Source organism: Pteronotus mesoamericanus, unplaced genomic scaffold, assembly GCF_021234165.1.
Source record: "Pteronotus mesoamericanus isolate MK-2021 breed Mesoamerican mustached bat unplaced genomic scaffold, CSHL_Meso_final scaffold_167, whole genome shotgun sequence".
NCBI lineage: Eukaryota > Metazoa > Chordata > Mammalia > Chiroptera > Mormoopidae > Pteronotus > Pteronotus mesoamericanus.
The window spans coordinates 9,237,313-9,263,889 of NW_026555308.1; the positions used below are offsets into that span (position 1 = coordinate 9,237,313).

General features: G+C 45.9%; 1 protein-coding gene across 1 annotated transcript in view; it reads right to left on the reverse strand.

Moving 5' to 3' along the window:
- Window positions 1–12,234: 12,234 nt before the first annotated feature.
- LITAF (lipopolysaccharide induced TNF factor) overlaps window positions 12,235–26,577 on the reverse strand; it is a 29,832-nt gene continuing 15,489 nt past the window's right edge. Inside the window, exons 2-4 of the mRNA XM_054589580.1 lie at window positions 20,688–20,912; window positions 15,446–15,602; window positions 12,235–13,837 (exon numbers count right to left, since the gene is read on the reverse strand). Of these exons, the coding sequence (XP_054445555.1) occupies window positions 13,729–13,837; window positions 15,446–15,602; window positions 20,688–20,907 (486 nt within the window). The 5' untranslated portion in view covers window positions 20,908–20,912 and the 3' untranslated portion in view covers window positions 12,235–13,728. The remainder of the gene's footprint in view (window positions 13,838–15,445; window positions 15,603–20,687; window positions 20,913–26,577) is intronic.

Genomic DNA, 26,577 nt, shown 5'->3' on the forward strand with positions numbered 1-26,577 from the left:
CTATTGGTGTCATAACACATAACCGTGAGTTGACTGCTTAAAACAACACCCGTTTATTATCTCAAATTCCTGGAGGGCAGGGGACCAGATGTAGCAGGGCTCAGCGGGGTGCTCTGCTTGGAGCCTCACAGGCTGCGATTAGGCTCTTACCAGTTCCTGGTAGATCTTCCCAGAGAGTTCTACCCGTTAACAATAAAACACATGTATTTCCTCTCTTCTTCTTGTCTTTTCTTTGAACATGTCACACAACATTCTACATCTTGTTTTCTTCACTTAATAATCTAGCATACCTGACTTGTTCTTTTCTGCAGCTGCGTACTACTCCACTGTGTGGCTATGTGTGTCATTTATATAACCTGCCAACGGCTGCATTCCTTTCTGGAGGCTCTGGGAAGGAATCTGCTTCCAAGCTCATTCAGGCTGTTGGCTGAACTCAGTTCCTGGTGGGTGTGGAAATGAGGTCCCTGTTTCCAGCTGGGAACCTGGCTCTGTTCCTGGAGGCCACATTCCTTCCTAGACTCTCCTCGTGGTCCCCTCTTATGCTTCAAATATTTCCTCCCATCTCATCTCTCTGCTTCCAGCCAGTGAAAGTTCCCTGCTTAAAGGGCTCACATAATAGATTGAGAGTATTCATTTCCTATTGATGCTGTAATAAATAACTATAAACTTCGTGACTTAAAATGGCACCAATTTATCCTCTTACAGTTCTGAATTCAGAAGTCTGGGCTAAAATCCAGATGTTGGTAAGGCTGACTCCTTCTGGAGGTGCTGGGTGGAGAGAACCTGTTTCCTTGCCTTTACAGTTTCTAGAGGCTTCCTGCTCTCACTGGCTAGTGGTCCCTTCCTCAACCTTAACGCAAATCACTCTGACCTCTGCTTCTGTCCTCATATCACCTTCTCCCCTGAGTCGGACGTCTTCCTCCCTCTTGTAAGGACAGTTGTGATGGCACTGGCTCCACCTGGATAACCCAAGAGACCCTTCCCTTATTTACTTAATCACATTTGCAAAGTCCCTTTTACCATGTAAGGAAAAACACACCCAGGTTCTGGGGATGAGAGTGCCAATATTCGGGGGGTGCGGCGCATTATTCAGCTTACCATATTGGGTTTACCACCCAGCTAATCCAGGATAATGTCTCTATTTTAAGGTCCATAAACTTAGTCATATCTGCAAAGTCCCTCTGGCCTTGTATCATAACAGTCACAGGTTCCAGGGACTAGTGTGTAGACGTTTTCGAGGACCATTCTACCCACCACATCATCCTACAATTATGTCTGTGTGCAAAGCACTGACCGATAGGACTACTCATGTCATTGCCTGTAACAGCCAAGGTCTGGAGACTCCCATCACGTCCTTCGATACAAGGACTGGTAGGTTACATAAAGGACACAAAGATTCACACGGTGAAGTAGTACACAGCTGTCGAAAAACATAAGTCATATCTGTGATATTTTGTTAAATGAAAAAAATGAAGATGCAGAGTGCTGCATGTTTTATGCCAACATTATGTTAAAAGATGGAAGCAAGAGAGAAAATACATGTTAATAAAGAACCCTGTGGAAAGATCTATCAGGAAGTGGTAACAGGGGTTTTGTCTGGAGTTGGGGCGGGGGCAGCAGAGGTGTGAGGGAGAGTCCATGTTCATTGTAGCATTCGGGGCAGGTAATGCTTATTCAGAAATAAAGTGTTTAGAAGTGAAAGGGCCAAGAAGTCTGGATGTAATAGCGGCAGATAGAGAAGGGCTGAGGACACAGGGCTCTCAGGGAAAAGAAACGTGAACAGGAGTTCGGACATCTTACAGGGCAAAGATGGAAGGCAGACAAAGGCTCTGGATGTGAACCTCTTGAAAGCAGATAGTATAACATCATCAAAGGCAAAGACCACCTCCTGGATCCCTCATCACAGGGTCAATTGTGATGACACAAGGGCCATTTTGAGTTGTTGCTCAGGCATTTTACAATATGACAACTCTGCTCATGCCCAGAGTCCCCACAGTTAGGTCGGAACCTGAGCTTACAATTCCCACCTTGCTTTTTTTCCAAGAGCACCTTTTACAATAATAACCACTTAGAGTTGAACCTGAGAAAAGGTAGTGACCTCCATCCCAACCACCTTATCGGGAATATAACACAATATATAATTGCTACACTGCAGCCTTCTGCTTGCTGGTGACCTGGGACAGTGGCTGCCCTTCTCCCAAAGCATTGTGCCCCCTACTGCACCCCCATTTCTGTAATAAATTTTTTGACTTTGCTTCCTCATTGTGAGTGTATTAAAACTGCACTTTCAAGCAAAATGATGAAACGGATGTAATACCGTATGCCAACTATAATTTGTTTTTACAAAAACGACCTGGGGTTTCCACTGTCCCACAGTGGGGCTTGGATGCTGAGGGAGCAACCCACAGACCCCGTGTGGGGGGCCTGTGCCTCCTCACTCAGCAGGTCATCATCTGCAGATTCTTTTTTAATCTCTTAAAAATACTTTTTATTTTTGAATTACAGTTGACATACATTATATCAGTCTCAGATATACAACATAGTAATTAGGCATTCATGTAACTTTATAAAGTGATTACCCAGTAAGCCTAGTACCCACCTGACACCATACATAGAGCATATTCGTAGTTGAACACCGCAGCTACAGGCCCCCGGTATGCATGCTATTTCACACCCAAAGCTGAGTGTCAGGAGCTCAGCTTTGGCCGGAAGCAGGGGCTGAGCTGCTGGTCAGAGCAACTGAGGAAAGCAACAAGGACAGGTTGTGGGGGGTCTTTGTTGAAGCAGCCCCGAAACAAAAAGCTCTAGCAGTTTTATGGATTCTGAGCGGGAGGGGACTGGGGGTAGGAAAAGCACTGAGTCGTGAGTGGGAAGCAGTGTCTTCAAGGTTCCCACCCCCCATAAGGAGGCCTCAGCAGACGCACTTGAAGGAGACCCCTGCCCAAGGCCTCAGATAAAGAAACCTGGGGATGCAGATCTGCGAGAGCAAGGCAGCCCGGGTTGTGGGTTTAGGGGGGCGGGAGGGTCTGAGCCCTCGACTGCAATGCACTGCCTGTCACCCAGCCTGCTAGGGGAGAACAGCTTTCCCTCGGGGTGGGGGCAGTGGGGCTGCTAAGTAGCACCTTGACTTTGCAGGCCTAGGGGTCAGGCCTGAAAGTTCACACCTTGGTCTTCACTAGGAGCTGGCCTCCTCAGCTCTCTTACCCAGGGCCTGCTGGGACCACACAGAGCATCGCTCTCACCTGGCCCAGGAGCGGCGCGTGCATACCTCGGGCCTGCCTAGCACAGCCATGTCTGTTGTCTGATACCATCCTAAGTAGCAGCCCCTCTCATTCTCTAAAGTTCCTATCTTTACTTGCCAAGTAATAAAAGATTTTAGATGATTACAGGAGAGAACTAACAATATTTTTACTGACAAATGCCACATAGCTCATTCTGTTTCGAATAGTCAATACAATGAGTGGCTATTTTAGAACAATATAGGTGCAGCTCCTATTTCTTAGGAAGAAGGTCGCCATTAACAGATGAATGGATAAACAAATTGTGGTCTTTCCATACAATGGACAGACTGACCATAGAAACTAATGGACACTCTACAACAAGGATGAACCTTGAAAACATTATGCTAAGTGAAAAAAACCAGACACGAAAAACCACATACAATATGATTCTATTTATATGAAACGTCCAGAACAGGCAAATCCAGAGACTCAGAAAGTAGGTTAGTGGCTGCCTGCGGCTGGGGCAGTGGGTAGGGAAGACCAGGGAATGACTGAAGGCATAGGGTTTCTTTTTGGAGTGTTGACACTTGTAATTTCGATTGTGGTGATAGCTGCAAGGTTCTGTGAATAAACTAAAAAACACTGAATTGTACACTTTAAACAAGTGGATTGTCTGGTATGTGAATTATATCTAAATGAAGCTATTACAAAAAAAAAAAAAAAAAAAAAAAACTTACCCAAAAGCCTTTTGTCAGTGGCTGTTTACAGAGGAGATTCTGCAATAGAGTCTGAATACATCCCCTGTAGTCAGAGGCCTGCGTGTTCCAGCACCTTCTTCCGAATATCTTAGCCACTGAGAGACCCAGCAGCCACCTCTCCTCCCCTCCTTCAGCTCTATAACCAATGCTTGCTTCCAACCCCACCTCCTCCAAACAGAAATACACCTGTCTGCCACTCCACGCCACAAGGAATGAGCTCATGCGAGGACTACAACCCAGGCCCAAGCATTTATTCACTCCTCCTCTCAGGGAAGGGAGCATTAATCGTGACCCAGAGAAGAAACTCTTCTGCCTAGGTCAGCAAATGCAAGAGTTGCTCTGTTGGTGGCATTCCCAGGCTAGGCAGGGAAGCAGGTGGCTCCCTGGGGCCCACCTGTGAAATGAATGTGGGGGCTTTCAAATGGCCCGCAGAGAGAGACTTGCTCTTAGGTGCCAAATCTGCCCTTGAGAGGTTTCCTAGCTCACACAGGAGCTTGCCTCTGAAAGTTCAAGAGAGATAGCCCCTGAATGTTCCAGCATGTGCTAGCAAGTTTCAGAGCCTTCCCCTGCATCTGCCCATTTCCCAGCACAGACTTTTTTTTTTTTAATCCTCACCCCGAGGACAAGCTTATTCATTTTAGAGAGAGAGGAAGGGAGGGGGAGAGAGCGTGAAACATTGACATGAAAGAGAAACATCGATTGGTTGCCTCTTGTACACACCCTTACTGGGGACCAAACCTGTGCCCTAACTGGGAATCGAACCTGCGACCTTTCAGTTCATAGAATGACGTTCCAAAGCCAGGGCACCGACTTTTAGAATTGGAAGGATCCACCTGCCTCTTTTGAGAGAGGTGAGGAACTCAGGCCAGGAAGTTTCAATGACTCACCTGAGCTGAACAGCAGGTTGCAGTTGGCTCAGTCACTGCTCTTGATGGAACTGTTCTCAGGTCTTTTTCCTTCTTAAATCCAACAAGCACAGCTACATACCTGCTTGAACCTAGCACTGTCCTAGTTTCACAATGGCAGCACTGAGGTCCCGCCCACAAACTTTACCCCTGCTTTTGAAATATTATCTAATTAGATGTTACATTCTTTGTGTAGTTGTTAATGGTTACAACCTCGATTAAACATCCACTCAGATTCACACTGCATTCACAATTCACTCTGCCCCCACTTTACTGTCACAGTAAATCACACAAATTGGCACATTTTTGTTGAGGTAAAACTCACCGAATATAAAAATTAACTGTTTCAAGGTACACTATTCAGCAGCATTTAGTATATTCCCAATGTTGTGTAACCTCCTTTGTCCAGCTCCAAAACATTTTCATCTCCCCAAAAGACGTGCCGTGAGGAGTAAGCCGCCACTGCCCGTTCCCTCCTCCCCCCAGCCCTGGCCAGCACCAATCTGCTTCCTGTCTAGGTGGATTTATCTATTCTGGATAAATGGAATCTTACAACATATAGCCTTTGTGTCTGGCTTCTTTCACTTAGCACCATGATTTCTATGCTTTGGTAAATATCAGTGCTTCATTCCTTTTTATAGAAATTAGCATATTTTACATTTTAACCGTGAGAAATGTTTGCTTCAACCCTTGTACATACGTAGCCCAGGAATTCTCAAACGCGGTGACCTTGACCCCTGAGAGCGTTTAGCAATGTCTGAAGGCATTTTCGGTGGTCACAGCCGAGGCATGTTTATGGCATCCATCGAGTAGAGGCCAAAGAAGCTGCTCAGCGATGCACAGGACAGCCCTCAGCACAGCAACGACCTCGACCGTGTGCCAACAGTGTGAGCGCAGGGTTCCACTTGGCCTGGCCCTTCGTTCCTTCTCTCTGGCTGCGCTGGTCCCAGACCACAGGGAGCAGCATTTCTTAAACTTGCCAGCCCTTAGGAACCACCTGGGTGCTTTTAAAAACAAACACACTAATGAAAGCCTATTTCTGGGCTCCCTCCCACACCTTCTGAATGTGAAACTCCCAGCGCGGGGCAGGGGGCGGGGTGGGCGGGGGGGGGGGGGGGAGCGCCCGCAATGGGGCGGGGGATGCCCTGAATCTGTTTGTTAATGATCCCAAGGTGTATTTTAGGAGTCGCCCTGCTACAGATTGCTCAGTAGGCCCGGGTAAAGACATGCTGACTCTGTGTTTCTGTTACTTCATCTGTAAAATGGTGATGTTTTTCTTCTCCATCTGGAAAAATTCTTGGCAGGATTGGTGAAGACGGTATTCAAGGAAGCGTTTGCTCACAAGATAACCTTATCGTAATATGCAAAGCAATCCTAAAGTGATAAAGTTCTTGTTCACATTTCCCAAGAGCAAGGGGCCCAACTCTCTCTGCTGCTATGTCCCCAGAACATGTTACACACCCAAAAAAGCATTGACTGAGTGAACAGAGGCACGATTGATTTTACCACATCGATAGAGCCCTGCAGCGAAAACCAAACACCAGAGTCTGCAACCTGGGGACAAGCTGGAGCCACATGCTGACGTCCCTGGGTGCCCCCTCCATAAAAATATATTCAAAAGTGTATTTTAAGACTGCATTGGTAGAAAGAGGAATATAGTCCAGATTGAATTTATTATAAATTCATTAGTTGACTCAGGCACTTTTCCATTCTGATCAAAAAATGCAGTAAAATCATTTCCCTGGGCCCCTAAATGTATCACGGGCCCAGGCACTGTGCCAGCCGGGCCCAGCGGAGAGGTCGGCCCAGGGCCAGAGGGTTCTGGTTCAGTTGGCCTGAGGTGTGGCTCAGCAGGGAGGCTCCAAATGCTCCCCCAGGGGATTAGGGGTGTAGCCCAGGCTGAGAGCAACCTCCAGCCCCGGTCTTACTGCGGAGAGTTCACCGCGAAGTAGTATTTCCCAACTGAAATCACCTGCCTGAAGCCTAATACAGGTAGTGACTGACAAGGTGGTGAGGCCAGGCATGTCTTCATCCAAATCCCCAAACGGTCTTCTAAGCAGCTTGAATGGAGGGACTGGGAGGAGCAATCATTTGTGTCCATTTGTGTCCCCTAGATCAGCCAAGTGACAGTCATTCCCCCGCAGGCCTGGTTGGCCTGACAGTCCTTGGAGGGCTCCGAAGCTGGAGGACTGCAGGCGCATTTAGGAGACTGCGGGGGGTGCACAGGGGTTGGCTTCTAGGGGACAGCAGCTCCAAGCAGCTGTCACCTCCTTTTCCCCTGCAAACACCCAGAAACACACATGCAGAGCCCGGCGCTCATGGCAGCCAGGACCCCCAGAGCCCCACACACACCACAGACACCTAGGACCTTCCCTAACACCCACCGACACACGCACACGCACAGAACACACTCCCAGACCCACGTCCCCTCGCAGACGTGCACATGCTCACACGTCCTTGCTGGCGCACAGGCAAGGTAGTCACTGATAAAGGCCGGAGCTGATCTACGACGGCAAGACAGAGGGCGGGGTGAGGATAAAACAAGGAGGGACTTCGAAAAACAACAAAGCAACCCTGACCAGCGTGGCTCAGTTGGTTGGGTGTTGTCCAGAGAAAAGTCAAAGGTCGCCAGTTAGATTCCTGGTCTGCACGGGCCTATTGTTTATCTCTCACACTGATGTTTCCTGCCCTCTCTCCCTCCCTTCCCCTCTCCCTAAAAATACATAAAATCTTTTAAAAGAAAAACAACATAACAGGGCAAGTTAACCAATACGACACACAGAAAACCTCTCAGCAAAGACACCAGGTTGGGGAACACGCATGGGGCACCTGTGGCCAGAAGCCGCCCCAGCTGCTGGGAGCACCCCGCTGTGGTCGGGGTTCCAGACTGAAGCACGTGCAGGAGGCTGAGCCCCCAACCCACGACCTCCCCACCAGCCTTAGGATAAGCATTTTTTTCTACCACTTTAATTTCAGACATGAACAAGAAATGCAAATTATAGCTTAGAAAACTCTCCTAAACGGCCATGTGTGTTCTTACCATACACACTCCCTGCTCTCACAAACTAGAACTCTTGGGAACAAAGCAGTGGAAACCACCCCACGGAGAGCTGAAAGTGATTGCCCAATGTTTCCCACTTTTGCCCTGGGCAGGTGACTCAGTTGACTGGAGCCCAGTCGAGCACACACACCAAAGGCTGCAGGTTGGGTCCCTGGCTGGGGTGCATCCGAGAGGCAGTCGATCAATGCTTCTCTTTCACATCCGTGTTTCTCTCCCTCTCTCCCTTCCTCTCTCTCCCAAGTCAATAAACATAGTTGTTTTTTTTTTTAAAGGTTTACCACTTTCCCTTTTTCCACAATTTCCTTCCTGGGGATGGCATGATCTGGCCAGGTGAGCCCAGGTTCAAGAGGTCCCACCCTCAGGGGCAGACACCTGGGCGACCACACCCACGGCCCTCCGGGCAGAAGGAAGGCTTCCTGCTGCTCAGGGCTCACCCTGCAGAAATCCCCTACTTACTGGAAGCCAGCCCGGCCCTTCCTGCTTCTGAAGAGGAAGTCAGAAGCCCTCAAGCAAGAGAAAAGGATTGTTTCAAGGGCTGCCACTCTTCTCAAGAAAACGGGACTCCAGGGATATCACCTAGAGAGCGAGAAACTGCAAATTAAATCACGCGATGGACAGAACAGAAAGGAACTTTCCGCATACTTCTTTCAGACTCATCTGGCATTGAATCCTAAGAGCTGCCTCCTCGCCAGGAGAAAAGAACAGAATGACGATAATTTTAAAGGATGAGGGTACCTCATACAATCCATACAATATGCTGTGTTCCTGTACATTTCCTCCCCTGGTTTGCACCAGTTTATAATGTTAGATTTTCTTATTTAATGTCTCCCACTCCCCTCTGCCACCAATTCCACAGGGAGGGGGCAGCATCCCCTCTTTGTTGCTATATCCCAAGCTGGGGGTACAAGTAAACAGGGCCAGCAGTTGGACACCTGAGGGCTCTATTTTCGAGCTCACAGCACTCTCTCAAAAGAGGGTCCCCGCAGAGGGGCTGAGATGTAGCAACCACCCTCCTCATTTTTCAGGCTCAGTGGGAGCCCCAGAAGGATTGGATGGGGTTCAGGTGAGTTGAGGAGCCGAGGAAGGCCAACCCGAGGTGAAGGTCTTGCTCTGAGTCCAGCTTTGTTACCACCCGTCTGCTCCCAATGGCTCTCGCTGTAGAAGATGACAAAGTTCTGTACACCGGGGCAGTTCCAAATGGGTAGCCCTCGCTGGACATAGCTTTGTAACAGGAAACATTCAAGAAGCCACCAGGCAGTTCCTCAGAAAGGTGAACTAAATTACCATATGATTCAGCAATTCCACACGCAAGAGAATGAAAACATACATTCACAAGCCAATGGTCACAGCAGCATCATTTGCAATAGGCAAAAGGTGGAAGTGACGCAAACACTCATTAATGAAGGCATACAGAAAATGTGGTATAAACACACAATGGGATACTATTCCACCACCAAAAGAAATAAAGCGCTGACACCTGCTCCCTGGATGAACCTCAAAAACATGACACTCAGTGCAAGAAGCGAGAACCACAGGTCCCATATTATATAATTCCATTTATATGAAATATCCAGAATGAGCACATTCAAAGAAATGGAGGCAAATTGGTGGCTGCCAGGTGCTAGGGGAGGAGGAGCGGGCTGTGACTATGTAATGGGTACGGAATTTTAGGGGGGCTGATGAAAACATTTTGGAACTCAATATAGGTGATGGCTGCACCACACTGTGGATGTACTAAATGTTATTGAACTTCACACTTTAATGGCATGCGAATTTTAGCTTAAAAAAATTTTTTTAAAAAGAAGCCACCAGAAACGTTGGCAGGGCAGTGCTGAGCCCACTGCGCACGCCCCCCAGGCAGCGCTGGGTTTGGTGCCCTGGCTGTGGAACACCTCAAACACAGTCGGAGTCCCTCAATGAGAAACAACATGAAAACCAAAGCTGTGCCATGTGCCAGACCAGAGGCTGCCAGATGTTGCCCTCGGCGCTCCCTTTGCACTGGGACCCCCAACACATACACAACTGTAAAACTACAAGTTTCAAAACTCGCCTGTGTTCTATGATGACACTGTGGCATCGGACACGCGTGCTAACTTGATTTTGCCCATTCGGGAAACCGGGTACAAGATCACTTGACACTGCAGTGCTAACAGCTTTAAAAGCACTTAAATTTGTGCTTGTCCAGACAATGGAATATTATTCAGCACTAAAAAGGAATGAGCTATCAAGCCATGAGAAGACTTAAATGCACTGGACTAAGTGAAAGAAGTCAGTCTGAAAAGACTACATACCATGATTCCTGCTGCATAACATTCTGGAAAAGGCAGAACTGTGGAGACAGTAAAAAGGTCAGTGGTTGCCAGGGGTTGGGGGAGGGAGGATGAATAGATGGCACACAGACGACTTTTAAGATAGTGAAACTACTTTCTGCATGACACTATAATGATGGACACATGTCATTATACATTTGTCCAAACCCGTTGAGTACACACCAAGAGTGAGCTATAATGTGAACTACGGACTGTGGGTGATGATGGTGCATCAATGTAGGTTCATCCATGTGCCAAATGCATCACTGTGGCGAGGATGTTGATAACGGCGGATCTGGGCGTGTGCAGCATATATGGGAACTCTCTTTCTTCTCAGTTTTGCTGTAAACCTAAAACTGCTCTACAAACATTTATTTTTAGGGGAAAAAAAGAGTACTTCAGTGTGTGAACATTTTCCTAATACTACAGAGAACAGTCACAAGACAGTTAAGTAAATGCACCAGACTGTACACTTGGCCATGAAATGTTTTTGTGGTTTTTTTTTAATTCTTGTTTCTTTAAAATTCTCAGACTAAAAATCTCCATTCTCTTTCATCACTCTTACTGGGTCTACTTTAAATTCACTCATGCGCCTATGAAAAACAGACGACTCATTGTAAACATCTGAGTCATAAATGTAGATTAATAGGCTCCAAAATGCAAATCAGAATTTTTTAAGTAAAATTCCAACGTCTACACTTACACCTAATGGAGATCTTTGAGCCCAGAGAGTCAGAGAAGGATTTTAACATCCCAAACACAAGAGGCTGTCACTGGGGAAAAAACCAAGGTCAAATTGTATACATGTGTATGAAGCCACATTTATAGTTCAGTGCCTATTGGAATTGTTCTCAATAGCAACTGGGAAGCCAGCTGTCCCAGAAAAAACATTTTCATGGGTATGGTTGTGGTCAGCCAGGAAGCAGTCATGTGCTTAAAGCTGGCTTAACAGATGCAATAATGGAATAGTTTTTAACAAGACACAAACCAACACTTATGTATAAGGTTACCTCGCCTAGACGGACAAACACATATTAAGAAATACAGCCATTTGTGGTTTGAAAATGGTAAAAATCTTTTTCAAGATCCAAGTAGACATAAAGTACTCTCATTAATTGGAATTGATTCAGTGTTTGCAACAAACTCACTCCAAAATCCCCAGCAAACTGTGGCAGAATCAAAGAACCTTTAATTCATACAAATATATTAAGAAAGCCTGTACTTTGACCAATAAAATGGAAGGTCCAATAAATGCTCAGGCAAGCCCAGGTTCAAGAAGGGTCTCCAGGCATCTGACATCGCTTTATAATTTCCACAGTATCTGTTATGGTCCTTGAAACAGGGCTCTTGTTTTGAAGACTTTGCATATGTAATTAATAACAACCTGGGAACAATTATATACCACCATCTGAACAAAACTGCTAAATATGCATGGCCTTCAGTTTTGTCAAATGAAAGAAAAACACATGATCAAAACTGAGCATAAATTTTTCAAGACCGTAAGATAGGGTTTACATAACAATGTAAGCCACGCTGAGACGACATTATTTTCCTGCACCTTCCCAAATGCAGTTTTATCACCAGGTGAAAAAGGGGAGGATGACATTCATATTCCTGGCAAGTTACAATGCTCTCCTTCTAGCATCTCACAACCGCCCTGATCAATTAACAAAGCACGTTTTGTTTGCAGAATGAATGGGGACAGCTTTCTTCTGTGCATTTTATTAAAACTTGAAAGCTGTGGCTGGCTGCCATCGATGACGCCTATTGCGCTCCAATAGCCTAATGTTAAAATCTGACTCACTAGCAACCTACCCGACTCAGCATCGGTCATCTTGACATAGCAGGATATTCAGTAAGTCTGAAGTTTTTATCAGGAAGGATTTTCTACTGTTATGGAGCAAATAAAGGTTCTTTGTAACAACGGCTAGAAACACATGAGACCTTTCTTCACACTGTAAGAATTGATAGTTCACCAAATGAACCAAAGACTTTATTTTTTTAAAGCAGATAAACACCAAAGTACGATGTAGTATCCGTATTCGTTGCAAAAAAATAATTACTGGAAGTTCAAAATATCAAATGAATAAGCTGAATCAATGCTTATGACTCTAATTTTCAGCCAATATACAGATTTTTGTTCAAGGCCTAGGCTTGACTTCTACATAATATTATTCACATGCATTCCCTGTGCCTATTTATCATCAAAATGGGGACTCTCGGAAGGCAAGCCCAGCTTTGTCTTGATTTCAAAGATGACACGGCAGCAACCCAAGAACTCTGGCTTGCTGCTTGAGTCCTAGAAATCATGTCTTCTGATGTTATACAACAAATTATATTTCCGAAAAATACAATCAGACTTTAGATGCCCTTGAAACAGTTCCGGCCCCCGAGCTTTTCAGCACCATGGTACCCGGATGGGCTCACACGTGCTTTTCTTCCTGTCCAAACTCACCACCAGGAACCCAAAAAGGATCCCACTTTCTGAGTTCTGTTACAGAGGTTTTCAAGAACAACATTAACCCAGGTAAAGGCAGTGGGTGCAATTACATATGACTGTTTCTGTTAAGGGGAAAAAAATAAACAGATATATATATATATATATATGAGAGTGCCCTGGCAAATGGGAAAATGATACCAATTATACAGTTACAGAAAACAGTTCTATAAATGCCATCTTTCAAAATTATGTTCAAAGGTGTTTAAGACCAAAAGGTCATTAAAAACTGTTAATACAAATAATTTCTCCACGAGAAAAAGCCCTTCATGGAAAGCGGCCAAGGGTCTGGCACAGAGAGCTGAGGGAAGACAGGTCAGTGAGGAGACCGAGCCCCGGATGTCTAGCATCGTTTATGACCCCACGGATGTGTGTCTGGGGGGCGGGGGTGAGTAGTCCCTCCATGGACTTAAAGAATTAAGAAATTAAAGTGAGTTTTCGTGCTTGTGACAAGCCTGCAGTTACAGAACCTGAGTGCCACGGCCTTAAGGCAAGCCTTTTGTCATCAGACGTGAGGACAGACGGACACGATGGGGACTCTAACGTCTGGCTGGGCCGCATTCAGGCCAGAGCAGTCTCACACGTAAGGCAACCTGTGGCTTCTCAGTTTGAGCCCGCCACCGGGAAGGCCCACGGAGGCAAGAAAAGAAGCTGGCAAGGCAAATCACCAGAAGATATTCAGACAGGGCAATGATCACAGTTACACGGGATGACGTGGGGTGGCCGGCAGGCGGGAAACCCTTGACCCAGCACTCAAGGTGAATGTCTCTGCATGTCCTGTGCACGGCTCCAAGCAGCAGTTTCTGGGGTTTGGAAGTGTGTTACTTTTGCAATATTTTTCCCCCAAAAGAAGACACAAAGGTGGAGGCCCTGGAGAGATGAGACCACCAAGGTGGAACCTCCACCAGGGCTGGGGCTGGCCGAGAGTCGGGAAGGACCCCCTGCCACACGCGGCTCCCGTCAGGTCTGGCCAGGTCCTACAAACGCTTGTAGGTGCCCAGGAGAGCTTTGCAGTTAGGACAGTAATGGTCCACATCCTGCAGGGCGTCCACACAGAAAGGGATGAAGCAGCAGCCTGCTATGCACCTGGGTGAACAAAAACAGTCACAAGAAAAATATGTTAGTGACTGGAGTAGTTTGGATGGTGGCCACCCAAAAGATACATCAGGCATCCTAACCCCTCAGAACCTATAAATGAGACCTTATTTGGAGATAGGGTCTTTGCAGATATAATTAAGGATCTCAAGGTGGGGTCATGCTGGACTATCCAAGAGGGCTCCCTAAACCCAATGACTGGTGTCCTTAGAAGAGGAGAGGACACACAGAAACACAGGGGAACGAAGGCCATGTGAAGACAGGCAGTGCTGTGGCCACAAGCTAAGAACACCTGGACAATCAGAAGCCAGAAGGGGCAGAGAAGGATTCTTCCCTTAGAGCGTTCTGAAGGAACACGGCACCTTGATTTTGGAATTCTAGGTTCCAGAATTGTGAGAAAATAAGTTTCTATTGCTTTTAACCAACAGGTGTGTAGTCATTTGTTATGGCAGCCACAGGACACTAATATGCCACCTACTGCCAAGCTTGCTCCCACAGACAGACTGCACCGAGCACATTTTCAAATCTTGGGTTATCTAGGTACCTTTCAACGTCTTAGATTGAGGTTAGTGAACTTCTTTTGTAAAGAGCCAGATACTACATAGTTTATCTGCCATTGTAGCATGAGAGCAGCCACAGATAACCCACATACAAATGGCATGATGTATTCCAATAAAACTTCAATGGGCTAGATTTGGCTCTTGGGCTGTCGCTTGGTGACCTGTCTCAGACAGATCACTTTTCCATATGGAGAGGCTGCTTCTTACAGCAACAACCAAATAAAGTTCCCCAAAATAATGTCCCTTAACCTATGTAATCAGCATATACAGGAAGGACCTCCATAAGGCCTGTGGCATAGTAAGAGAGAGCCAGTTGTACAAGAGGCAAGGGCTCCTGAAAAGAAATGCACAGACACCACTTCCTTCAAGGAAGAAAACAGAGCCCCATGGTTTTCTGAGAGACTCCTACGGCCAGGAATAAGGTGGCTGCCTTTATCTGTTTGGGAAAAAATTTTAAGTTGTGTTTCTTCAAATTTCTCCCAGAACAGAAAGTGTTGTCTCTTTCAACATAATACTCTTGGTACAGACATAAATATTTACACAATCCCCTTGTGGATGCAATGGGAAAAATACTTGGGCTCATAAAGACAAGAAGTTTTGAAAAGATAACTATCAAGCATTTTTATGTACGGATTATTTAAAGCTTCTCTCAGAGTCAGGCAAACATTATTATTTAGGTCATGAAATTCTAGAAGAAAAAGAAATCCCTAGGGTATCACCCTACACAGATGTAAGTGGCTGCTACGCTTGTCCCCACACACAGGGAGTGGTTTGAGCAGATGAGCAAGAAGAAATGATGGAACAGTAGCTTCCAGGCATTGACGTGCTTAAGAGCAGTGGTTCTCAACAGGAGGCGACTTCTAATTAATACATCGGGGAGAGATGCTGCTGGCGCAGAGTGGGTAGAGGCCAAGGATGCCGCTCAACATCCTACATGCACAGGACAGCAGCACACAAGACAGAAGTACAAGCTACAGTCGGGAAATCCTATGAGAGGAACATGGGAGAGCCTAGGGGTCTGAGTGGACCCCAGACTTACCCGAGCAGGCACAGGCTCCCACAGGAGAGCCAGGTGAGGGCACCGGCATTATAGGACAGCTGGGTCACAATCATCTTGTTGCAGGAAGGACAACACATCTGGACTGGGCGGTCGAAGAAGGCGACTGGCTGCTGCACGTAGACCGTCTGCACAGCAACTGGCGGAAGGGAAAAGGACAGAGCCCGATTAGTAAACAAGGGAAACGTCTGTCAGGCGACAGAAAGGTAGAGGCAGGGTCTGACAGTTATTGGCACACCCCTGTCCATAGCAGCACTATTCACAAAAGCCAGTGTCCACCCATGGATGAACCGATCAGCAAAATGTGGTCCATCCATACAATGGAATACGATTCAGCCTTAAAAAGGAATGCGGCTTTGACACACACGACACGGACGAACCCTGACGATGTCATGCGAAGTGAAATAAGCTAGTCACAAAAGGACAAATACTGTATGACTCCTCGTCTATCAGGCACCTAGAGGAGTTAAATTCATAGAGACAGAAAGTAGATGGCGGTTGTCAGAGGCTGCAGGGAGGGGGAATGGGGACGTGTTTAATGGAGACAGAGTTTCAGCTTCGCAAGAGGGACAAGTTCTGGAGACGGGTGGTGGTGGCGGTGGTTGCGCGACGATGTAAATGTACTCGATGCCACTGAACTTATACTTGGAAATGCTTAAGATGATATATTTCATGTTGTCTATCTTTAAAAATTGGGCGGGGCAGGCCCGAGGCTGCAGAAATCTGGGGCAGCCACCATCAGGAAGCCCCTCGGGGGCCAGGACCCCTCTGGCAGCGCGGATTCCTCAAGTCAAGACTGCAAACTTAAAGCAGTTGCACTTTTTTCTTTACAGCTTTTTCCCCAAGATGATTTGTAGTTGTGTGTGCAGCACTGTGCCCTGATACGGATGCTCCACAATAAAAACCAAATCTGATATTTAAAAAAATATTAGGGGAGGGGACAAAAAGGGAAAAAGAGGAAACGGGCAGATTTCCAGAAGTAAAACTTGAGGGGCTCTCTAAGCCGCCACACACGAGGTGGGGAAAAGGACTGTGTTCCCGGAGGAGGGGCTTGGCTCAGCTCGGCCAGGCTTTCAAATGCAATTGTCCGTGGAATCATGTGGGCGCTTATTGAGAATGCAGGTTCCCAGTCCCCACCCCCAACACAGTCTGACTCCGCAGGTCTGGGCCAGGGTCCTCAAACTCCATTTAAAGCTTCCTGAGTGGTTCTACAGAGGCGGTCTGCAGACGGTAATTTCAGAGACCATGATGTGGTGGGGGTTTTGTCCCCATTTTCTGCACCCATAGATTAGTGGTGGCCAGGGGCTCGGGCAAGGGGAATGGGGAAGGACTGCTAACAGGGAGAGGATTTCTTTCTGGGGTGATGGAAATGTTCTAGAATTAGTGCTGATGGTTGTGCAACGCTGCGAACAGACTAAAACCACTGAATTGCACACTTGAAAAGACTGAACTTTATGGTCTGGGAATTAAATTTCAATGAAGCTGTTATTTAAAAAATGGATGTAAAAGAGTTGTTTTTAGGATTAGATGAGATAATGCTGGTGAAGAAAGAGCCTCATACCATGCCTGGTACAGAGTGGCCCCTCGATAAAACAGTTCCCTCCTTTCACAAAAAGTGGCCCCTTTATCAACTCCAATGCCCAGTGCAAAGGCTGGAGCTCGCGGAGCCAGGGATACTGACCCAGTTCTTCACGGCAAGTCAGGGGACTGTGCTGACACAGGAAGAGAGCACATAAAATCATGCTGAAAGGGAAAACTAGGTGGCAAACACGCACATACATTCACAATCACCAGAAAAGAATCTAGATTCACGTCGATCCCAAAGCCCTTAGAGTTTTACATGTTCTTTTTGGTATTTGGCAAAGTTGTTTAAGCTCATATTTCTGTGAAAGTGACAGCCTTCGGTTCCTTTTTAGGCTGTTGGAATGCCATTGCTATAATCTATGTATTAGAGGAAATTAACAATTTCCCAGGGCTAACTGAGCCTAATACTCCTCGCGAGGCCCAGGAAGATGCTCCCCCCAGAAAAACACAATTGAAGAAGCCTGCTTTAGTAGTCATGTGTGAATTTTATTGACTTTTGTTTTGGTACAAAAATGAGTTACTTATTGAGCAGAGAGTGAGCTAAAAGTCAAAAGTTATCTTGTCCTCTCCCTTCTCAGGGGGTCAAAGTTACTTGAGCACTTTTATCAAATGATTACTCATAAAACTTGGTTTCACTTTAATAATTCATTGATGTAGGTAGTTGATGAGTGTTAACTTATACAGGAGAAAACTAGGGCACACGGGAGTGAGGTGAGCCCAGGCAGACTCACAGGCCTACTCTCTGCCCTGGCAATTTCCTCCTGAGTTGCTGGCGATACTGAATCAGCTGGTGATACTAAAGCAACAGGAAATACTCAAGGGCAAGGTCATGGAGAAGTTGCTAGAGGAGTGATGCCATGCGTGAGAGGGACTTGGATTGCTGTTGTGGCTTCAAAGATGGAGGAAGGGGGGCATGAGCCACGAAGCTGGAAAAGGCAAGGAAACGGACCCTCCCCTAGGGCCTCCAGAAAGGAAGGCTCGATTTAGCCCAGTGAGACCTGTCAGACTCCTAACCTACACAATGGAGCAACGAAAGAAGGAAGAAAGAGTAAAAGGAAGACAAGAAGAAAGCAAAAAAGAAGAAGGTATAGGAATGTCACATCTGTGGATGTTGTGAAGTTACTGAATCATGAGCAACAGGTCAGCATATTGCTTATGTCCAACTCAAACACTTAACAACAAAACTCAGTAAAGTCTGGGAACTGGAGCCAATGCTGGAGGTAGAGGCCACCTACCATCACCTTTGACTCCTTTTCCTTCATCTCTAGAAGGATGGATACTTGGGGTACAATCCAGCTCTTTCACTGTGGTCCTTCAAGGACCAGTATCAAAATAAATGCATGAAGAAACACTCCGGCTTCTAGGAGAAAGGGGTTTACAACAGTGTAACAGTGCCCAGCCATGGGAACCAGCTTTAGCTAATTCCAGCAGGACGAGGAGTTACTGCTGGGAAATGCAAAAGGGCTTAAACAAATGAAGAAATGAAAAAACCTCCCTCATTATAAGATAAATGAAATTTAAAACGGTACTAAGATAAAATTTTTTACCAATCACATTGGCAAAATTTCAAAAGTTGGACAATATACTCCGTTGGCAAAGGCTTTGAGGAAATGGGCACTCTCAGAGATCGCTGGGAAGGGTGCACAATGATAAACCTCTATGGAGGGCAATTTGGCAATATTAACCAAAATTACAGCCCTGACTGGTGTGGCTCAGTGGATTGAACACTGGCCTATGAACCAAAAGGTCACTGGTTCAATTCCTAGTCAGGGCGCATGCCTGGGGTGCCTGCCAGGTCCCCAGTTAGGAGCATGCGAGAGGCAACCGATCAATGTATCTCTCCCACATTGCTATTTCTCTCCCTCTCTTTCTCCTTCCCTTCCCCTCTCTCTAAAAAGTAAAATAAATTAAATATTTTTAAAAATTATAAATGCACTTGTCCTTTGACCCAGTAATCCTGTTTCTGGGGATTTCTTCTAAAAGCATACCTACATACTTAAAAGAAATCACATATGTGGTGCCGTTTACAAGCAAAAAATTGGGATCAAGCCAAATACACATTAATAGATACTGGTTAATATAAACTGTGGTACATCCACATAGTGCATATCTATGCTGTTGTAAGAAAATGAGAAAGCTGTCTATGTACCCATAAGGATATTTGGTTAAATGAGAAAAAAACAAGGTGCAAAAGAACGCACATGTACACATATACTATGTGTGTAGCATGCTATCATTTCTGTAAGAAAAGGAAGTGATAGGAATATTTATATGTGTTCATTATGTTTGCAAAGAGAAATGTCAAAAGGACATGTAAAGTTTAAGAGTAGTCACCTAAAAGTTGCAAGGGTCCACGGGATACAATGGGAAAGGAAGTGAAATTTCTTCATGCATATCTCATTGTATCACTTTGAATTCAGAACAATGTGAATCAGTTAACAACATTAAATAAAAAGGTGCTGCAATTTCCTAGAGGGCCTGGATAGCCAGGCTTGGAGGCTACTCACTGGAAACCTTGGACCAAATCACTCTGCCTGTTCTGTGAAATACGCCCTGCACGGTGCCTGCTGAGACGGCAGCAGTGGCGGCCACATGACATTCAGTTTCCAGAGGCAGGGAGCCATGGTTCCAGTGGCAGCCTTCTGTGTCCAGTGCCCAGGGACAGGGAGAGGACATGTCATGCGTCCACACTGGAGTCTTCACTGCGCTACGCAAACAAATGCCGGTGTGCCAAGGTACTGATCGTCCCAGCCTTTCGTGCTGCAGCTGGCAATGGGGCTGGGGCCCCAAGTTTGCTGCTTTGACAGCCTCAACCATTTGCCCCGCTGTGCGCCACACATGGTATGCTTTTTTAGGTATGTTTACTTTTGAAGAAGTTTGAGAAGCACTGGATTAGATAACAAGCTTTAAAAGAAAGCCCCCTCTCACCCCCGCATTCTGACAGTTGTGAGGTGATGATTTCACTGTGGTTTTAATTTGCATTTCGCTGATGATTAGTGACATTGAGCATCTTTTCATATGTCTATTGGCCATCTGTCCTCTTTGGAGAAGTGTCTATTCAGGTTCTCTGCCCATTTCTTAATTGAATTGTTTGTCTTTTTGGTGTTAAGTTGTATGAGTTCTTTATATATTTTGGATCCTAAACCCTTATCAGATGTTTAAAAAAAGAAAAAGAGAAGCTGCTGGAAGGCAGGGGAGCAACTTTTGCAAATGGTACTGCTGGGCTGGGGCAGGTTTCAGCTCACCCTCTCCTCACTCACAGCAGTTTCTTCCCCCTCTGCTACTCCAGGCCTGAACTCGGGGCTCAGGGCTTCTATCAAACTTCAGCAGGAAGGGTAGGGGCTCTGAAAAGCAAACTGTCATAGCCAAATTTCCCTGGCATGGTTGGTTGCGCCTCTGTGTACGTGCCAAAGGATCGATTTACGGCAGACTAGGGAAAGCTCATAAACCGTACTTTATTACGGAAAAGCCATGAGACTCTCTGATGCTGAACCTAAAAGACTGTATGTAACATTTCACACAAATGAAAATTGGACTGACTGGCACTTCGCTTAGACTCAGAGTCACTCGGGTGGCTCTCTTGATTCCCACATAGCCCCCAAGGCCAGGGCGGTAAGGAGACAGGGAAGGCCACACGTACTTGCATTGGCGTTGGGGACAGGCACCGGCTGGGTGTAGTACGCAGGAGGGTTCATGCCCTTCCCATCGGGGCCAGTCACGAGCCCTGTGGTTGGCCCAGGCACGGGAGCAGGAGGCGTGGGGAAGTAATTGCTAATGGCCACCGTCTCTTCATAGGACGGGGGTGCGGTGGGCACTGACGAAGGCCCAGCGGTCGCCTGGTACAGTCCCGGAGCAGACATTTCACCTAAAGCAAAAACAGAAGATACCAGATCAGAAAGTCAACTGACACCTCTCTCTCTCTCCTCCACTCTCATATTTAATTTTCTACCTGACAAAAAGAAAGTATGAGGAAATGACTCATGTTCAGCCTTGTCCAAAAGCCAGAAAAGGAGATCATGTCCCTTCAAGACCAAGAATCATCCCCTTAACAAGGATTCCCTAAATAAAGATAAAAGTAATGACAACGGAAAACTGCCCAAATCTATAAAAATCCCCTAAACTTAGAAAATCCCAGGGGCTAACATCTACCAAATTTGAGCAGAAGTTTCTTCACACTTCAAACCACCCGTCTTTCACACCTAGTGCTTTCTTCTTTTTAACTGCTGTGGTTTTTTACGAATAAAACTTCAGGTGCCAGAAAAGATAAAGGCATCCAAAATCCAACCACAGGCTATCGCAAATAGAGTGCTGCACAAAAGAAGCCAGACGCCAAAAACGCACACAGAAATGTACATGAAGTTCAGAAATGGGCAAAATGAATCATGAGGCTAGAAGTCAGGAAAGCGGTGACTCTGGGGAGGCGGAGAAGAGTGTGGAAGGGGCGGGAGGGAGGCCATTCTCGGGGGCTGGTCATGTTCTCTTTCTTCATCTGGGGCCTGGTTACATGGGTACATTAGCTTTGTGAAAATTCGAGTTGTGCACTTTTCTGTACGTATGTCTTAGTTTTTCAAAGTAAACACAAACACACACACACACACACACACACACACACACACACCACCCCCAATTCCCATTTTGAAAAATGAGTATCAGAGCAGCCAGGCGCACATTTCCTTTTGTGAGGGCAAAGAAAGGATTTTTTTTTTCTCCTGGAGCCAGTGCCCGCCTAGATTTACATGGCCTGTGCCCAGGGTGTGTTCCTGTCTGAAGGCCCACACTCACAGCCCCGGGGCCTCCGTGGAGCAGGACACAGTGCCGTCCTTTGTGCGGCTATGTTTTCCAATGGGGCAGGGCCCAGGCTGCTGTGTGTTAGGAGATCCATTCAAACCTGTCTCAGGAGAAATGGGGATACGAGCTCTCAGGGCAGCAAGCCACGGTTTGGGAGCTCGGATGGGTCTGCGGCCCCTTCCCACACGTTCTGCTTCATCTTCTAAAACCAGTGGGAAGCAGAGGCAGCAATTAATTCTGCTGCAGGGAGAAGGGGAGAATTCTTCGAGGAAGTTCTGCCATTAAGCCAGCATGAAAAAAGAGACTTCTCTGGGGGAAGAGAAGAAAGGGCATGCATTTCAAAGTGGAAAGTGAACATGTGCAAAACGAAGTCAGTAAATAAAGCTAGATCGGTTGGAACTGGGTTCTAGAAAATTTTGAAAGTCCTTTTGAGGTGTTTGGACTGTATAAGACTGTACTGTTCAATGGAACTTTCTGGAAGGATGGAAATATTCTCTATTGGGGCTGTCTAATATAGTTGCCACCAGCCACAGGATAGTGAACACTTGAAATGGCAGTCAGTGTAACTGAAGAACTCAATTTTTAAATTGTATTTAAATAAAAGCAATTTAATTTTAAAATAGAATATGGAATTCAGTTACCAGGAAGCCTTTTGTAAGGCTGGGACACCTTGGGTATGTGAATCTACTTTTGCAACAGCAAATTTAATAAACTCTGAATGGAGATCAAATGTTTTTGATAAAATTTTAGGATCCAGTTTGGGGTATGTCAATGTAAAATACACCCTGAGTTTCAAACATAAAAATGCGAACATAAAATATGTCATTCATAATTTTTTAATATCAACTGTATGTTGAAATGATACTATTTCAGATAGATGGAGTAAAATATGTTGTTAAAATTCATTTCACCTGCCTCTTTTACACTTTTTTAAAATGTGGCTTCTAAACAATTTTAAATTACCCATGTAGCTCATTTCCTAGTTCTATGGGACAACAATGCTGTGGAGCAATGGGAGCCATGGAAGGTTATAGAGAAGAGGAAGGTCCAACCCTGGAAAGGGTAGGTGACACAGAAGGTCTATAAGAGAAGCAAGAAGAAAACTGCAAAAGGTCTCTATATGTGAATGGAGAGGCCAGGAGGGCAGAGGAGGGTTAACAAGATCACAGAACATCTTTGAAAATAGGCTCAGGGGTTAAAAATGAGAGCATTGTGGAAAGTGGTTAAGGACTGTTGCCAGGTTCCTCTAACATACAGATACAAAAATGCAGAAGAACAAAGGCCACAAAGATCAGCCCCAGCACACATATCTATCAAGCTCACCTCCTAAGTCTGCTGATGTTCCCTCAGTCTGGCCCCAGGAACTCCCCCAGCTTCTTCTCACAGGGACTGGGCCCGAGAAGTCTTCAGCTGGGAGAACAGGCCAGGGTGCTCTGCAATAATTTACATCCACATTTGGCCTCAAGGACTTGCTGTCCCTTCCTGTCTCAGGAAAGGCAGACCCTTGCTGTCTACATGATTTATTATGAAAACTAAGACATATTAAAAAAAAAAAAAAAAAAAACCCACAAGAGCAAAAAACACCATGCGTACAGCAAGCCTAAAATAGCCCTGTTTGCTGTGGTTGCAATTGGAGTGCTTTGTGAAGGAAAAATAAGGTCTGGGGTGCCCTAAATTGTGCAAATAGTTTGAGTCAAACCACTGGAAGTCAACGACTCAACTCGGTAGAACTCCTCTGTTTCAAAACCACTGCTTCTCTCCTCCAAAAGTAAGAAAACGTGGCCAGAAATTGTAAAGATAGAACATAAAACTGTCAGGGGGTAGGAACCTTCTGTCCATGAAAGGTAAAGAACTCATTGTTCTGGAAATTAAGGCTCAGGGCCCCCCATTTATTGACCAGGCATCATCTTTCTTGTAATCACATCCTATTTTCTGGAATTCAGGACGTTGTCTCTTGGGAACATTGCTTTTGATCACGTAGCCACATAAACATGCTTATAATTTTGAAAAGAACAAGAGCAACAAACTGGAATAGTAAAAAATAAAAATAAAGAAAAGAGAACGAAAAAAGCAACAACCCCTAACTATCTGGTTTGAAAGCTTTCTAAATAAACTCCACAGCATTCCTTCCCTAGGCCCCAGGCCAGGAAATGCCACTTCACTCAGTCCCATTTCGTCCCCCTCTCCGTTTCTTTTCATTAGGCTTCCCCCAGAGACAGGAGGCCCACCTAGTCACCCACCTACTCACCCTTCCGGAAAGGATTTGCTCAACGCGCCTCAACCCTGCCCCCAACCCCAACAAGGTGACACTCTGAAGGGCAGCAGTTCCCACACCAACACACTCGCACATCACACATACCCGCACTCCACGGTCACCAGAGAACCCTTGTCACCTGAGGAGCTAGCACAATTACATTACTTGTGTCCTTTTTTCTGGGAGAAACTGCAAACTCTAGAAAAGTATCTGAGTTTTAAAAAACCCAAAGCCACAGTTTCACATGTAAAAAGCACAGCCTTAAGAATCCAGGGTGATAGGGCGCGCCGCGCCGCCACCCCCACTCTGCAGAGCCCTGGTTGCCATGGTTACAGGAAGCTGTGTGGGGAGGGGGATTAAAAAAACAAGGGGGGGTCTCCTTCTTCCCCCCTGTTCTTTAACTTTGTTTTTAAGCCCCCAAGAGTGGCTTTTCTCGATTATCAATGTAAAAGAACACGCTGAAGGTCAGTCTCCAGTCACCTTCCACTGGCCCCCATTTGAAATCAAGAAAACGCTAAAGGCCGGAGCTTTCTGTTTTCACCATCTCAGAATGGCTGTTTTATTAGCTACGTCCAAATCCAGGGAGACACTCCAAGCCCGTATTTTAAATATGGGAAATGTGGCCAGGCCGGCCTGCCGGGCCGGTGACCTGTGCGGCTCCAAGGGCCCTCTGCTCAGGGGACCTCGGTGGCCGCCATCTTGAAGTCCCGACACTGCCGGGGCAACCCCGGCTGTGCGGCCCGGGCCCCGCGCCTCTCCCAGGGCGTCCGCGGGTCACAGGAAGGGAAAAGGAGGCGCTCCGAGCCACCGAGCTGCATGTCTCACACGAGAAGCACTGGGCTTGGCTTTGGAAATTGGCTCATGACCAGCTGCAGAATCCTAGCCCCCACTTTCGTATCTGTAAATGTGCCACTTGGAATTTTGGGGTCCCTCGCTGAAAATTTCCTTTGTCCCAAGTCTCGACGTTTTGCCTAGTGAATGATATTCTCGTACATGGGCAGTGAAGGGGATATTCCTGGGCCTAGAGCGTGTCTGGGAGTAGAGCTTTCATCGAGCCCAGTAGAGAAGAGGCTTTCTCAACCTTGTTTTCATTACAGCTGCCTCCTCCACAACCCTCCCACCCTTGCCCCAAGGAGACAAATTAAATTATCTTTAAATTTAATTAATTAATTTAAGTATAATTTAATTTCTGCCTAACAAGAGAAATGAAATACTAAGAAATAAGATTTCATTCAGTAGGGTTGAGTTTTGGAGGGCCACACACCACTGTAATATCTAAGATTTTTTTTTTGCCTCTCCTCCCCACCCAAGAACCAATTTTCATCCCCCCCCCCACCCCCACCCCGGGGCCCTACCCCCGGGGCCCTCACTGAGAATCCACTCTGTGGGTCCAGTGAGTTTTCCAAATCACCAACATTCATTCATCTAGTACTTCTAAACCACACCTCCTTTTTCTTGCCGTCATCAACGCAATCATCCAACCACATTTTAACCTTTTACTGACCAAGTCCTAATGTCCCTTTACAGCCAATACATTCTTTTTTTTACTATGAGTTTTTCTTTCCTATGGTAAAATACTTTCTTATTTTTTATTGTTTTAAATTATATTTTACTGATTATGCTATTACAGTTGTCCTGATTTCCCCCCCTTTGCCCCCCTCCCCACAACACCCCCCACTCTCTCAGGCAGCCCCACACCATTGTTCAGGTCCATGGGCCATGTATGTAAGTTCTTTGGCTACTCCACTTCCTATACTGTACTTTACATCCCCATGACTATTCTGTATCGACCTATTTGTACTTCTTAATGCCCTGACCTCTTCACCCATTTCCCCCACAACCCCCTCCCATCTGGCAACCATCAAAACGCTCTCTGTATTCATGATTCTGTCTCTGTTCTTCTTGTTTGTTTAGTTTATTTTTTAGATTCGTTTGTTGATAGATTTGTATTTATTGTTCACAGTTTTGATCCTTTTTCTTTTTTTGAGATTTTACTTATTTATTTTAGAGAAACAGTAAGGGAGGGAGAAAGAGAAGGAGAGGAACATCCACGTGTGAGAGATATCTCCATCAGTTGCCTCTCACACACCCCCAACCAGGGACCTGGCCCGCAACCCAAGAATGTGCCCTGACCACGGAACCAAACCAGTATTTTCAACCTACAGGCTGGCGCTCAATCCACTGAGCCATACCAGCCAGGGCTACTTCTTTTTCTTAAATAAGCCTCTTTAACATTTCACATAATAATGGTTTCATAATGATGAACTCCGTTAGGTTTTTCTTGTCTGGGGAATTCTTTAGCTGCTCTTCGATTCTAAATGATAGCTTTGATGGGTACAGCAACCTTGGTTCCTGCCTTTCATGACTTTGAATACTTCTTGCCAATCCTTTCTAGGGTGCAAAGATTCTTTTGAGAAATCAGCTGACGTCTTATGAGAATGCCTCTGTAGGTAACTAACTTATTTTCTCTTGCTGCTTTTAAGATTCT